General features: G+C 45.6%; 2 protein-coding genes across 3 annotated transcripts in view; one reads left to right on the top strand and one right to left on the bottom strand.

Annotated features, from left to right (window-relative positions):
* Positions 1-5,888: 5,888 nt before the first annotated feature.
* Positions 5,889-7,192, bottom strand: LOC136294282 (uncharacterized; the record flags this gene model as incomplete). Its single annotated transcript, XM_066191951.1, has 2 exons — positions 5,889-6,006; positions 6,138-7,192. Coding segments are annotated over 2 exons (1,173 nt in total), but the record flags the coding sequence as incomplete, so codon positions are not given.
* A 277-nt stretch (positions 7,193-7,469) lies between these two features.
* Positions 7,470-13,932, top strand: part of ARHGAP21 (Rho GTPase activating protein 21) — a 112,926-nt gene continuing 106,463 nt past the window's right edge. Inside the window, exons 1-2 of one of the 2 annotated variants that reach the window (XM_066199130.1) lie at positions 7,470-7,561; positions 7,654-7,968. In XM_066199130.1, coding sequence (XP_066055227.1) covers positions 7,888-7,968 — 81 coding nt within the window. In that variant the 5' untranslated portion in view covers positions 7,470-7,561; positions 7,654-7,887. Of the gene's footprint in view, positions 7,969-13,932 lie in introns of both variants that reach the window. The other variant, XM_066199137.1, reaches the window with a different exon arrangement.

The raw sequence follows: 13,932 nt of genomic DNA, 5'->3' as shown, positions 1-13,932 counted from the left end.
GTAAAAGTTTAGTTCTGTTAAAATACCAAAGATATTCCTAATCCAGTCTCTTCTGGGAAATGTATAACCTACAGACATAAATACAATCCAGCTTGCCTCACACATTTGGGTTTTGGTTTGGTTTTTGGTTTGTTTTTAGTTTTTCTTTTTTTTGTGGGGATCATGCTTCTTTGGATTCTGTCTCCCCATTTTCCATCTCACTTTTTAAAAGCTTAAGCAGAAAGATGGGCAGTGGGAAAGCAATGGGGAAACAAACCAATCAACAAACCCCCAAGCAATCAAGCAACCAACCAACCAAAAAAAAAACCCCACCCCAATGTAATATCACTTTCAGAGCCTAGTCCCCATAAATAGTAATCAGCTTACAGGTTTAGACACCTTCTGGCCTTTGGATGACTCCTGCTGTCCTAGAGAACACCTCTTCTGTCTCTTCAGTGAAAGAGCTGAGCAGCAGTTGGTTGGCATAAGTGGCAGCACATGAAGTCAGGTTTAGAAGCCAGTAAAAGCAAAGTACCTGGTTTCTGCGGGTGTCTGGCAGTGAGGTTCTGATGAGCTCAAACTGAAGTATAAGCTCTTTGGACAGAGTAGGTAAAATGTGGGAGCAGCAACTGACACATTGCCTTTGGGTGGGGCATGTCATTTTTGGAAGGAAGGAGAGTTTGAATGAAATCAACATATTCATGTGATACGTCTAATTTTTACTCCTGAGCTTTTCCTCAATGCTTGAAAGCTGTCTTGATCCAGCCCAGCTCTAGAGGCAGATCTGTTATATGGCAAAGCTGAGGAGAAAGCTGCCATGCTTTGTCCATCTAGAGGGAAGCAGTGGACAGTCAGAAAAAATACAGGATGGGTAGCCTGAATTTTGGAGTTGGCTCTTAGCACCTCTGTGCTACTAAAACAAGGCTTCACTAATCAGCAGATCAAGCTGCTGATTACATGATAAAGCAAGGAGAGAGCGACAACGCTGTTGTCAATTCATCACCAGCTACTTCTACCTAAATTGTCAGCTCAGTAGTTAAACTAAACATTCAACAAAATAGGGCTGATTTATTACCTTTTAGTCAGAAGCACAGAACCAAACATAGACCTGTTATTTCAGTAGAGGAGCTAAGGTAACTCAAACTGTCATTTCACTTTTCCCTGTCATTCAGGCACTTAAACCTTTGCTGTCATGGCCAGTTTTAAATAGGTTGGATATTTATTGTGTTGAACTCTTTTAAACTGTGTGTGTGTGGGAGGGGAGGGTTTCTGAGGGAAAATGCTGCACATGTAATAGTCCCTGCTGGCTTTCTAAAACAAGTTAACATTGTTTGACCTAAAGTGAATAAACCCTCAGCAGAACTGAGGCCGATGACTTTATCTGTTAGATTCTGGCTCCTCTAATTTAAAACAAATGAAAGAACGTAGATAGTTTAAGTGAATGCAGAAAAGATTGGATTTCTTTATCCCGTGACCTTTAAAAAATTAGGAAATCCTCCGAAAACAGGCACAGCATCTTTAGAAACGCTGTCACTGTTGTTATTCCACAGTGACAGTTTCCAACAGCAAAGCATGAAAAACATGTTTTGCTTTGCTCATGGTTTCAGAGTGTGTCAGTAGATTTTCATTGCTGGGAACCCAATTTAAAAGTCTTAAGTGAGTTCTGCTAGGCTCCTCCTAATCATAATCTCACTTGCTCAAGTTTTATACTGCAACCCATCCTCCTGGGCTCACTGAATTATACTTGAAATTGTTTTTGTCCCTGGCTGGACAATAGTAAATTCCTGCAGGCTTGAACAACTTTGTATTTCTTTACAAAATACCAAGTTTCTGGTCTGAGCTGAAATACTAATGCTGCAAACCCACCTAAATGTACCCAACTCCAGACTGAGAGTAGTAAGGATGATTGTGTGAACAGCTGAGGCTTACTGCGGTAATAGCTGTGCCAGCCTGCCTTGGTGCACATTGGTAGCCTGGCACAAACACCTCTGGGTCCAGCTCAGGAAGACTGGCAATGGATCAGGGGTGCTGGCCAGGAGGAAGTCATCTTGCTGTCCACTCTTGGCTTATCTTTGTGCTTCAGACATTGTTACTCTCTCCACATCAGAAGTGGCATCCTGACAGACACAGATCTCTCTTTACACCGTAGCTTTGTTATCTGAGAAGACTACTCTGAGTAGAAGACACATCATCTGAGACATTGGTTTTCATAGCACAGGCAGCTGGTTCCCAAAAGTGGACAAATCCCAGAAGCCAAATGGCTTCTTTCACTTTACAGTGCAGCAAAATAAGAACTAAGTTCCCAGACTTCCACCCAAGCTGCAGTGTTACTCTCTGTTGGCACCCCTAGGCAGTGATTTTTCCCTAAGAATATTCTTGCAGAATACTGTATGCACTTAAAATGATGTTACTTCTAGGAGGTATTGCCTAACACCCTGTCACTGATGGAGATGGCTGACTGAAGCTTCAGGATGTCAAAACTCTCTCTTACTATGGACCCAGCGGTAGACCTTGCTGCAATTCTCTTTGGCAGTGTTCTGAGCACTTCAAAAGCATCAGTATCTGGGGCCAAGTGGGGAAGGTGTGATCTCCTGTGAAGAGAAGACTGAAATAAAAGAAAGGAAACACATTTGTAAGGGTTCAGTGTAAAAGGGGAGCCAAGACGTAGGCATGGCGGCAATGACATTTATTTCTGTTGCCTGAGTGTTGGTGATAGGAACATCTATAGAGAGAAAGGGGAATATTGCGGTATGGTTACCAAGAAAACAGCCATCACTACTGATGTCTAAGATGAATACTGTACTAGTGCTGGACAGGAAACAGATGCCTGTATCATGACTCAATCACAAGAATTTCAATGCAGAAATCTGTAAAGCAAATGCAGTCGCAGACAATGGTCACATTACTGTGTAGCTGTAATGATTTCATGGCTTTTACATGTCTAGGAGGGACTGACTACCATCTGCAGTATCTTGGAAATAGCAATGAATAAAAGCTGTATATGTAATCCACTCCCTAAATCTCCATGCTGGGAATAATCTACTGAATCATTCTCAGGCACCTGTCAGCATTCTTGGGGAGCAGGGAGCTGTTAGGCTGATGCCAGTGATGAAAAGCCTGTAGCTTGGCACACTGTGATGCTAGCAGGGATCCCTTTCTGGGAGGCAGTAGTATTTCTCATGCCCAAAACAACCTAACAGAGGTGTCCAGGTTCAGCCTGAACCTCTCAAAGCAGGCCCTGATAGTGAGACTAAAGCCACTGGTGGCTATAGCAGCAACTCTTATCAGAATGGTCATTACCTCAGCAGCTCCTACAAGTAACAATTTCTGAGAGCAAACATCAGTACAAACATCTACTTGCCTGAGGCGTATGTCTGCCCACTCACTCTTTCTTTCATCCCTAAACCCAGGCCCTGTAAAAACTTGGATCTTTTCTTACTTTGCTTCTCAGACTTCTCCTTAGGAGAGAAAGTCTTTATCCCAGCACAAAATACCCAAGATTTACGGCTATCTCCCACTGCTGCCTATCTAATCTATTTTACTCAGGTACTTCACACTAATCTAATCTAAAGAGTCCTGTAAAAAACCTGCTCTCGCTTTAAGTTCCTTTTCTCTCCACTGCTGTTGCTGTCTAACCCAAAGGCTGGGCATTTGGGACTGGCTATGGCTGGGCCTCCTCAGAGCCTGTGGCACCTCAGGTATGACGTATGGTGGGCTGCAGGTGGTGAGAAATGAGAGAGCCTTAAAGATGGCAAGCACAATAGAACTGCCTGGCAAACAAATTGCTTCACCTGAGTGCATGTTACAGATCTACACACTAGCGTATGTGAGAGAAAGGCATGTGTGTCCCTGTGCCCTGCCAGAGGCAAGTGCTATGCACCATCTGGAAAGGGGCAGGTACCTAAAACATATTTAGTATAGTGAACGTCAGTCCTCCAGTCTACCTGGCCAAGTGAATTTTGATGTCCACAAATTTGCCTCTAGAATATCTATATTCTCAATACATCAACACGTTCATTCAGCAAATGACAGTGTAAGAAGATAGAGCCCAATAATTGTGCCACCAGTGACCCAGCAGAATGGGCAGAACAGAATGACTGAGTACACCTTAGCCCCCAGACTGCAGGACAGGCTTGGCCCTGTCTACCTTGGCAATTTAAATTAGCTGCTAGACTTTGCACTGAAGTGGCTGAGATGTGCTCAAAGATGTCTGCAGCAGCTCTCCTGTGGGGATGATACTCTTTAGCAAGGAGCGATAATAAACAGTAGGACGGTGCTAACACTTTAAGCTGGTGCAGCTGCCTGCTAAGTGAGTATGTGTCAACACCTTCAGACTGGAAGGTGAGAAAGTGAAATTATAGCTTTCAGTTACCCTATTTCTGCTTTTGCAACCTCTTTTATTAAATCACTTTCAAGGATGATTAAGGGACTCAAAGGTTTGCTTGTGTATTATGAATCCAAGACACTGAACACGTTTCTGAAAGTTTGTGTCCTTCTTCAAGCTTTTATTGTAACTATGACACTATATTTAAAATAAAAAATTGCAGCAAGATAGTCTTATACAGGGAAGTCCTAAAAACAGTCCAATGTCTTTAACAATAACATCTTCCACTAAAAAAATAAAACACTGTAATATGAGGAAGAAAATTAAGTACACAGTTCAACAAAGGTTTGTGTAGCCAGAATTTTCTTTTGATAATTACGCAAGTGTAAATGTCTCAGTCAGTAATGAGATCTAGTCTCTCAACCTAGCAATGAAGTAATATGTGATTCTAGGATCAAATTTTCTCTGTGATATTTTCATCTCCCTGTTAAAGTTTGAAAGCTAAAGCTAGATAAATCGATTGGCAATATAAAAAAAGTAAAACTGGAAGATTTGTCTCTGTATTGAGCTAGCTATGCTGATACAGAGACTTGTTGGATACTATACTCAGAGTCAATCTCTCTATGATATTTTGTAAATCTGGCAACATTCTATGTGGGTATTAGTTATGATGCTAATTTAGATTTGGAGTCAGTACTGTGTCTCCTATTGGAAAAAAAATTATGAATGCATGAACTGATTTTCTATACAGCATGGATTCTTGATGGTGTTCTGCAGATTGGCATGATGACTCCAGTGCAGAGAACAATTACACAGCCGAGCACACAGCTACACTTATTGGCTCTGTTTGATAACAGAGATTCAACGCAAGTGCCCCAACTGTTCCCCTTCTCCACTCTTCAAAGATCTCAAGTGATTTTAATTCTGGTCTTTTCAACTTCTTGACAACCAATGTGCATACAATATTATAACAGTATATATATATATAAAGTTATATTATAACAGTGTATATATAAAAAATATTTTTGCTGGGTCTGGATGGCAAATAAATATATGTTGTAGACAGTGAGAAATGATTAGGGAGCTGGGCAGGACCTTCCTGTAGATTGCCAGATGGACAGCAGTATGCTTATTCCAAATATGTGTATGCAATCTCTGGTCCAGGTCAGGTTAAGCCACAAAGTAGTCTTTAACATCAGAAATTTATGAGGAACTCAAATTCAGAAACCACCACACATTTTTAACTCTACATATGCCTAATGAAATCCACAGCAGCACACAGAATTGCAGGAGAGCACCTGAATCAGTGCGACAGGCTGTGAGTTTTAATACCCTTTTAAACTCAGCAGATGTGACCTTGGTTGACAATAATTAGCATATGGGCCTTGAGACTTTTCCTCCAGCGACTGGGTATGAGCTTGTTCCTCAGTTCTCTGGATACCAGTATTCATCCCTGCTGACAATGCAAGCTGCTGATGGATGACCAGGGCAGGCACCTCTTTTCAGAGATTGTGATCTCATGGTCAAGGGTAGCACCGTAAAAAAACCACAACCCAAAACACTACTACTGTTTTCAGAACACTAACTAGACATAACCCTTCATTCCACTCAATTCTTTACCAATTCCTGCAAATGCTTTGTTTTTCTTTGTTCCCTGACACAGAGACCGTACTTGTCCAATCTCCACGCTGGAAAACACCATTCTAAAACCCGAAATTTCAAATCACACACTCTAACGATGATAAAGTATAGAAAATGTCTGCATTTAGCGCCTTCGTGGCTACAAGAAAATCAAGTTCGCCCCCCCCCCCCCCCCCCCCCCCCCCCCCCGGACTTCGGCCGGGACCGTCCAAAGCCAGACGAGAGGCGGTCGCGGTCCTCCCGAAGCCAGGTGCAGGTGGAGCTGGCGGCAGAAGCATCAAATCCGGCGTTAGGGCGGAAAGTCTGAGATCGCTGCTGTGTGATCACCCCCGAAAACGCCCAGGGAAGCAGCGGCAAACGCCGCCGCCCCAGGCATGCTGCCGGGCGGGGGCCGGCGGGGCTCGGCGCTCCCCGGCCGCAGGGCGGGTGCCCTGGACGGCAGCCGGGAGCCAGTTCCTGCCCTCGCGGTGTCGTCTGAGAAGGTGGGTGGATTTTTGGAGGGAAGAGAAACTGCCAGTCGGGAGGCAGGGGAAGGGGCCGGGGACATGCTCCCGCACCAGCACAGACAGCGGGAGCCGCCAGCGCCGGGAACGGCGGGGACATGGGCAGGAGCTCCGCGGGCCGCCGAGTAAGAGGGGGCGGCTGCAGGGCCGTGGGGCGGCGCCGCCCTTCGCGGGGTCGCGTAGCCCTGGGGGCGGTGGTCCCCCCTGTTCTTGTCAGGGCGGGGGCCGCCGGCGGCTGCGGCGCTGGGACGGCCCCGGGGCTGTAATGGGAGGGGGCAGACGGGGGGCCGTGCTGGGGCCCGGGGAAACGATCGCGGTGAGCAGCATAGGCGAGGCGGCACAGCCGCGCACAGCCCTGCGCCTTCGGGAGGGCGCTGGCTGGAGTGCCCCGCCGCTCACCCCCTTGCCGAGCCCGGGCCCGTGCCCAGGTAGCCGGGGCAGCCCTGGGAGGAGACTGGGGGGGCGCAGCTGGCGCGGCGTGATGGCCCCAGCGCCGAGACGCCCTAATTGCCGCCGGCGGGGCCGCAGCGGCCGCCGGCTGCCGCTGTCGAAGCGAAGCAACGTCTGTGCGGGGGGAGGCCCGAGGGAGGGGCGCGGGCGGGGCGTGGGGCGCGGTGGTCTGATCGCGAACGGCTCCGGCTACGTAGACGGGGGGAGGGAGCGGCCTGCGAGCGGGGCAGACCCGCGTAAGAGACAAAAGCCCGGCACGGCCTCGCTGGTGCCGGAGGGGTCTTTTGTTGCCGCTTCTTCATCGGGGCTTGCGTGCTTTCTGCTACCGCCCCCCGCCCCGGCACGCCGCTGGATACAGCCGGGGCGGGAATCGTGAGCAGGCGGCGGCTTCCGCCCGGCCCGGAGAACGAGCGACCCCCTCGGCCCCCGGTCCCGTCCTCCTCGTCCACCAGTTGATCAAAGTTCGGCTGGGCCGAGGCGAGGAGCGGCCCTACCGCCCCCGCCGGCCGGGGCTGCCCGGACAGCGCTGCTCCGTCCTCGCTCCCTCCGGCGGCGTGTAGTGAAGTAGGAAGGAGCGGACACCTCCCGCCTCTCCCCGCTTGCCCTCTCCTCCCCGCGGCTGGGACTCTGGATAGGAGGAGCCGGAGGAAGAGGAAGATGACGAGTGGGTGCAATTAGCCTAACAAGGGACGGGCGGCGGAGGCGGCGGCGTCCCCGCTCCGAGGACTGACACATCTGCTCTCTCTCCTCCTCCAGCCATGAAGGCAGACGCCGGGAAGCATAGCTGAAGCCCAGGGTCGTTCCGGTGCTCTTCCCTATGGCAACCGCGTGAACGGGCCGACCCCCGTCCCCCGGCGGCGGGGCTGGGCTGGCCGAGCCTCGCCTGGTGTGCGCGAGTGGCTCTGGCATTGGCTCCCTCCTCCCGTCCCTTTCCTTCCCCGATGTGGGCTCCAGAGGATTTGCGCCTCCTTTGTAACCGGGAATGAAATAATGGCGACCCGGTGGGCAGCGGGGCCACCCGGCGGAGATGGAGACAACGAGCCCCCCCCGGGCGGCGGCGCCGGCGGCCAGGTAGGAACGGCGGAGGCGGGCGGGGCGCGGGCCGGGCCGGGCGGCCGCCTCCCGCCGCGGGGAACGGCTTGGCTGGAGCGAGCTTAATGGCCGCTCCCTCCCGCTCTCCCTCCCTCCCACTCTTCCTGCCCGCCCGCCCCGGAGTTGCTGGGAGTTGGGCGCTGGGAGTGGTGCGGTTCCCCAGCAGCGGAGGGGAAGCAGCCGCCCGGCCGAGCGCTCGGGGCAGCGCTCCCGGGCCGGGAGGCGGCGGCGCCTTCGCTGCCTCCCGGGCCGGGCGGCGGCTCCGCTTCCCGCCCCGCGGAGCCGCCGCCGCCCTCGCCCTCGGGACGGAGGTTTCCCCGGGGCCGCCCTTGGGCCCCTCGCCCCCCCGGCCCCGCGGGCAGAGCGTGGCGTGTCGCTCCCACGCCCAACCTGCCCGTCCTGGGGGAGCGCTTCGCTGGGCGCTCAGGGCTACGGTCCCTGTCACATTTCTGTCGTGGTGATTTTTAGCAGAAATAAGGGTCTGGCCTCTGTCTGCTTGTACCCAGTGTTTGCCACTCTCCTGTCTATCCGCAGGCGCTTATATTAAGGATATTTCTATCCATAGCATTTGTTGCTGGAACGATCCTCTGTGTGTTTAGTTCAGAAACTTAATAGCGTGCCCTATGGTGGCACCATTGCATGTTTTGACTTGCAAGACAAAGTTTTTAAGACAAAAACATGTCTGATCCTCCTGTGCTCCCTATTAATAGTAATGTCTCTGAAACAACTGTTTAACTTTAGATTCAACAAAATGCATATAACAGCTTCAGTACACTTGTTTTAAGATTTGTCTTAAACTTTATTTACAGAGACAAACTTGATTTTCTATTTGTCAAACTTAGAGTATGTATGTTGTGCTGAAGAAAAAGCTGATTTAAATCTGCATAGGGCTGTGAAATATATGCCCTTTATGTAGATATTCCCCCTTTTGTTTGCTGAAGTTGAAATGGAGTTGAGTGATTTTTAGGCATACAGAACTTTACTCTAAAAGTGTGGGTAGTTTTTGGCTTGTTTGTGGTTTTGTATTTTGTGTGATTTTTTTCCTTAGGACCTTGAATTTTAGTTTACTGCTATCTTGAATTCACCCTTTTGCCTTGGTTTGAAAGTCTCACATATGGTATTGTAGGATTTTCCTTTCTGCTATCACCTCAATTAAGAGGTTTCCACAGTCTCTTAAAGCCAGGTGGGTTAGGTGAGGATAAAATCGGAGTCTTAGAGAAGAGCACAGAAGATCTTAAGATTTTGTGATAAAATAAAAGCCAGTACCGTGTTTGGAGAACCTCCTCTTCAGTCCTGTTCAGATAGTGTGTGAAGAGAAAACTGCATGTCTAAGGGTAAAAATTACTATCTTTTTAATTCTGTCACATTGAAACTTCCGATCTTTGGCACTAGCCCTTGTCATGATCTACCTCTCCCTGTGCCAGCAAGCCATAACAAGGCCTGTGGCACTATTGGAGCTCATCATGTTAAAGCTGTCTAATTGGGGACTGCTAATAGGCGTGGAATTGCAAAATGGACTGTTCTGCCTGTTGTTTTGCCAGGTACTTACATGTTGGAGTTAAAATGTAACTGGTAGAAAACATGTGCTCGGACCTGTGATTGCCTTAATCACAGCAGGCCTGATGTAATCTTCGCTTGAACTTAGACAGCCCTGGTGTATGTCTGATCAAGGCTGCAGTGTGTTCTCAGTTGCCTTTGTGTAACATTGCTGCGTGTCTTAAAGTTCAGTTTATTTTCTTGCAACTTTACCTTCATAGATTGGTGTAAAATGCCAAGAGAGGAAGGATTTGTGGCTTGACATCTGCTCTCTCAGTTTGGTTGATGGAATAGTTACTGTGTACAGTGTTTCATGTGCTAAATGTGAACAAATACCTTTAACTGAAGTCTCTCGTGTTTGTGTTGAGCAGTAAGGATGTCTTGTCTGTTTAAAAGATCAGAAAACACCTTCAATGAAAAACAATTACTATAAAAAAGGACTTGAGGTTAAAAAAAACCCAACTTGCTGCAGTTGCAGGAGTTTATAGCATTAGTATTCTGATTAGTATTCTAATACTGATATGCAAGGTATTAGCAATTTTGGGAAATGATTTATGTTTTTGGGACACTGGATCCCATATGGTGTTTGCATTATAATGCAGTCATTAAGTAAAATACGTTTAATGTTTTAGTGTAGATCTATACACACAGCAGGTTTTCATGAGGAAGACTCCGGCATCCATTGTTCACCACAGTCAGGGGAGTTGCAACAGAAATTAGGACTTTCAGTCAGTTTAAGGTTTTGGAAATGCACAGCTGTAGTCATCCAGGTTTGAGCAAGAACTGAAAAACTTGTCCTCTAGCTTCAAGATCAGTAGTCAGACTAAGAAAGGGAATGTCTGACTGGGAAGTGGTGCTTCTGTGGATCTTTGTGTACACAGGTAGGAGAATAGAGGACATGCGATTTGAGTCCTCTGGGTACCACTGTGTGTGTTGGTCGATCGATAATTGTGTTTTCTTCTGGACGCTTGCCTACTCTGATACTAGGTTCTGTTTGGTCACGCCTCCTTGCCATGTTTTCTATTTTTATTTTCACTTTTTTTTTTTTTTTTTTTTTTTTGGTGGTGGTGTTGTTTTGTTGGTTTTCTTTTTGAATTTTTTTTTTTTTTCCTTTGACACTGCAGCCGGTGGTCTTTCTCACTTCAGAGCCCCTTGACTGAAACGGACTGTTGTGAACAAAGCTTGCAGATTCCGGCTTGCAGGCTCCCTCTGAACATGGAGCGCCTGTTCAAAGGGACAGGTCACGTACTCCGGGCTCCTGGGGGAGCTGGCAGAGAGGGCCAGGGACTCTCAGGGCTGTTTGCCATTCTGTTTGAAATCTGACACACGTTTACAAATGGAACAATTGCTGGGTTTATGTTCATAAGGACAGATAAGTGAGAGCTTGTTCTTTCTGGCTTTTAGATTAATAAGCATTGACTATCTCTGTTCTGTCAGGTTGTAGCAGTATTTTGTTGGAGAGTTTAAGCCCTGCTGAGGTACAGGCAGTGCTGCTTCAGTCACAACATCCCACCTACAGGCCTGTCCAGATACGGGACTGGAACTGGTGTCATCGTTGGTGTAAATTCAGTTTCTCATCCTTTGCCTCGAAAGGCACAACAAAAAGTGCTTTAATTTTTTTTTTTTTGGGGGGGGGAGGGGTGTTTGCTTTTCTGTTCCTACAGTTTTGCATTTAAAGAAGTGCTGTGGTATAGTTTACTTTGTGGTATAGTTTACTGTTAATCCATATTAAAATTAATGCATTCTGAATATTAAATGCAGGTTGAAGAAAATACTAAACACAGTGTGTGTGGCCTTAAAAGCCAAATTTTAATTCCTAACAATACTATTTCCTTAGTTTATTAATACTAAAATGAACACTAAATTACTTTATTAAGTAATTTTATTAAGACTGAAATTTTCCTTTTGGTTTTGTTACATGTTTTTGTTTTGCTTAGCAGGTGAGTTGTTAGGAATAGTCAACGGTCTTTAGTGATTCCCAAGACCTTTTGTTTTGTCAAAAGTTAGGAATACATTTCCAAAGCCTTCTGTAAAAATAAAGAGGTTTATCAGTACTTGCTTTGTAATCATGACTCTTCAGTTTCGGAGAAGAAGAAAACCCCACAATATTCTTACTCCTACACCTTATCAGAGAGAGTGCAACTGCGTAAACTGAAGAGAAGCATGTGCTGGGTCAGGAACCAGAGAAGGGCAATGATGGCACTAAAAATAGAAAATCATTTGCCTTCTCGCTAACAATAATGAATGGATCGTTTGCTATTTTAACAGCCCGGTTGATATGACATTGGTAAACTGCAAGTGGTGACTCCCAGGTGTTTCATCTCTCCACTGTCAGAGCAGAATGTCAGTCTTTCTGTATTTGTGCCTGTAAACAGGTGAACTGTTCTGGAACTCTGTGTTCTTGGGTGTTGACGCTTTTTCTATGCCTGATACTCAGACGCTGGAAGGTTTAATCATGATGTTAAAGATCAGAATTAGAAAAATCCATTTGTAAAATTTTGTGTGTCAAATAGTGCGCAATACTGGTTGTTAAAAGTGTACATTACTTACAGTGATAGCGAATTCTGCACAAAGCTTCTGTTTAATAAATTCAGTATAAATACCAGCCTTACCAGGAGTTTTGATTGCAGCTGTTCAAAAAGCTTGAGTCAAATCTTGTTTAATCATGCAAGCATAACACTGGCTTCTGTTCTGATTTATGTCAGCATAAGCCTAGAATAGTTTGACAAAACATGGACCTCTTTCATGAAGAAATACTACGTATTTCATAAGTGACAATATGAAGCAGGAAGTAGTTCCTTCAAGAAAAGGAAGGTACCTGCCATCTAATGTAACTGCATTTAATGTGTTTTTCTAAAGTGACTTCTTGCTTCCTAGTTATACAGCTTTGTTGATTGTACCGCTTTGGTACACTTGTCTGAAAAACAAAACTTTTGCAAGAGAAATGCTGTGGACTGAGAGTGTCTTGAACTGTGTCCACATGAAATAACTGCTTTTACTACATGTAGTATATGCCTTATACGAGTGAACTTTTTTCTTTAGCAGATTTGACAAACGTCAAAACACTCAGTTGACTATTTTATCTGTATAAGTTATTTTTAATGGTTTTTATTAACATGCAAAAGTAACATCTGCTACTTCAGACATATTACTTCATGTCACTTGTATTTATTTCCATGCAAAAACAATTGAGAGAGCAGTTGGGGAAGAGGAGCTATTTCATCTCACACACTCTATGCATTTGTGATCTTGTCCCTCTTGTATCTTTGAAAAAAATCTTACTGTAGTTGTATAACCAAATCACAACTGAACAGTATGGGCTCTGAAAAGAGTAAAAAGCTGGTATTTTTTTTTTTCTTTAATTCTCTGACTGCATTCATATGTGGCTGTGTAAATGATGATTATAATATAAACATGCAACTTGGGAGGCTTACTAAAAGAAAAAAAAATCTTTTTGAGGAAGTCTAAGCAACGCTGTTAGGAATCTATGTTGGTGCTTTGTAGCTGAGGTTTTGGTTTTTTTCCCTGATAAGAACTGGAAGAAAAAAGTTGACTTTTTCTAGCATTCAGAGCTTGTGTGCTATACTTCCCTGCAGTTGTTTGTGTGCTAAATTGCATAGAATAGGAAACAGATACAAAAAAATTATGAAGTTATGTTAAATGAAAATAAGATTTATTTCTTGTCATTAACAGGACTCATTGTTTTTAGAAAAGCATGAGTTAGCCCTGGTGTAAATGTTGAGGCTTCTAAATGGCATTGAAACAGTCTGAATTGACAGTAGTCCAGAAGTCAGTCGGGTGGGCTGTTAGATACAATTCCATGATTGTGGAAGCTGTCAGAGTCTATGATCTCGTCAAAACCTTGAACTTGGGGGCTTGCTACAGAGGGAGTGTTTGTCTGCCTGCCACAATAGGTAATGGATATATACTAGCAATATGTTATGCTAAGCATAACAGTGGATGCGAGTTACTCTGGTCAGATTGATTTCTTTCTATAGAAATCTTTGCCTGTTAATTATGAAATGTAGATTATTGTAAATGCTGTGCTTTTCTGTTGTCCAAGTCTTCCTTATGTCGTGTAATTTTTTTTTTTTTTTTTTCTTTTTTGCAAAGACACTCCATGGTATTTTTTGCCTGTTGCCCAGTAATAGGCACACATAGTAGAAGGATAATGGGTGGGAGCAGTGACATCAAACAAGCTTTGATTGTGTTCATATCAGAGGCCTGGCAGATCTTGTAAACCTGAAAGTACATAGTCTTAGAGTTGCAAGGTAGGATTAAGCTGTTTTATGTACACAGTTCCTGGGTACATAAAGGTTATTTAATGGGAAGGCTTCCTCTGTGGTGTGTTTTTCATTTTTGTTTGGTTTTGGTTTGGTTTGTTTTATTTTTTTTAACCACGGTGAA

This window comes from Chamaea fasciata, unplaced genomic scaffold (genome assembly GCF_029207755.1).
Source record: "Chamaea fasciata isolate MVZ Bird 193981 ecotype frontalis unplaced genomic scaffold, bChaFas1.0.hap1 SCAF_1, whole genome shotgun sequence".
In the NCBI taxonomy this organism is placed as follows: domain Eukaryota; kingdom Metazoa; phylum Chordata; class Aves; order Passeriformes; family Sylviidae; genus Chamaea; species Chamaea fasciata.
The sequence above is the reverse complement of the archived record's forward strand: the minus strand, read 5'-3'. Positions and strand labels throughout refer to the sequence as shown.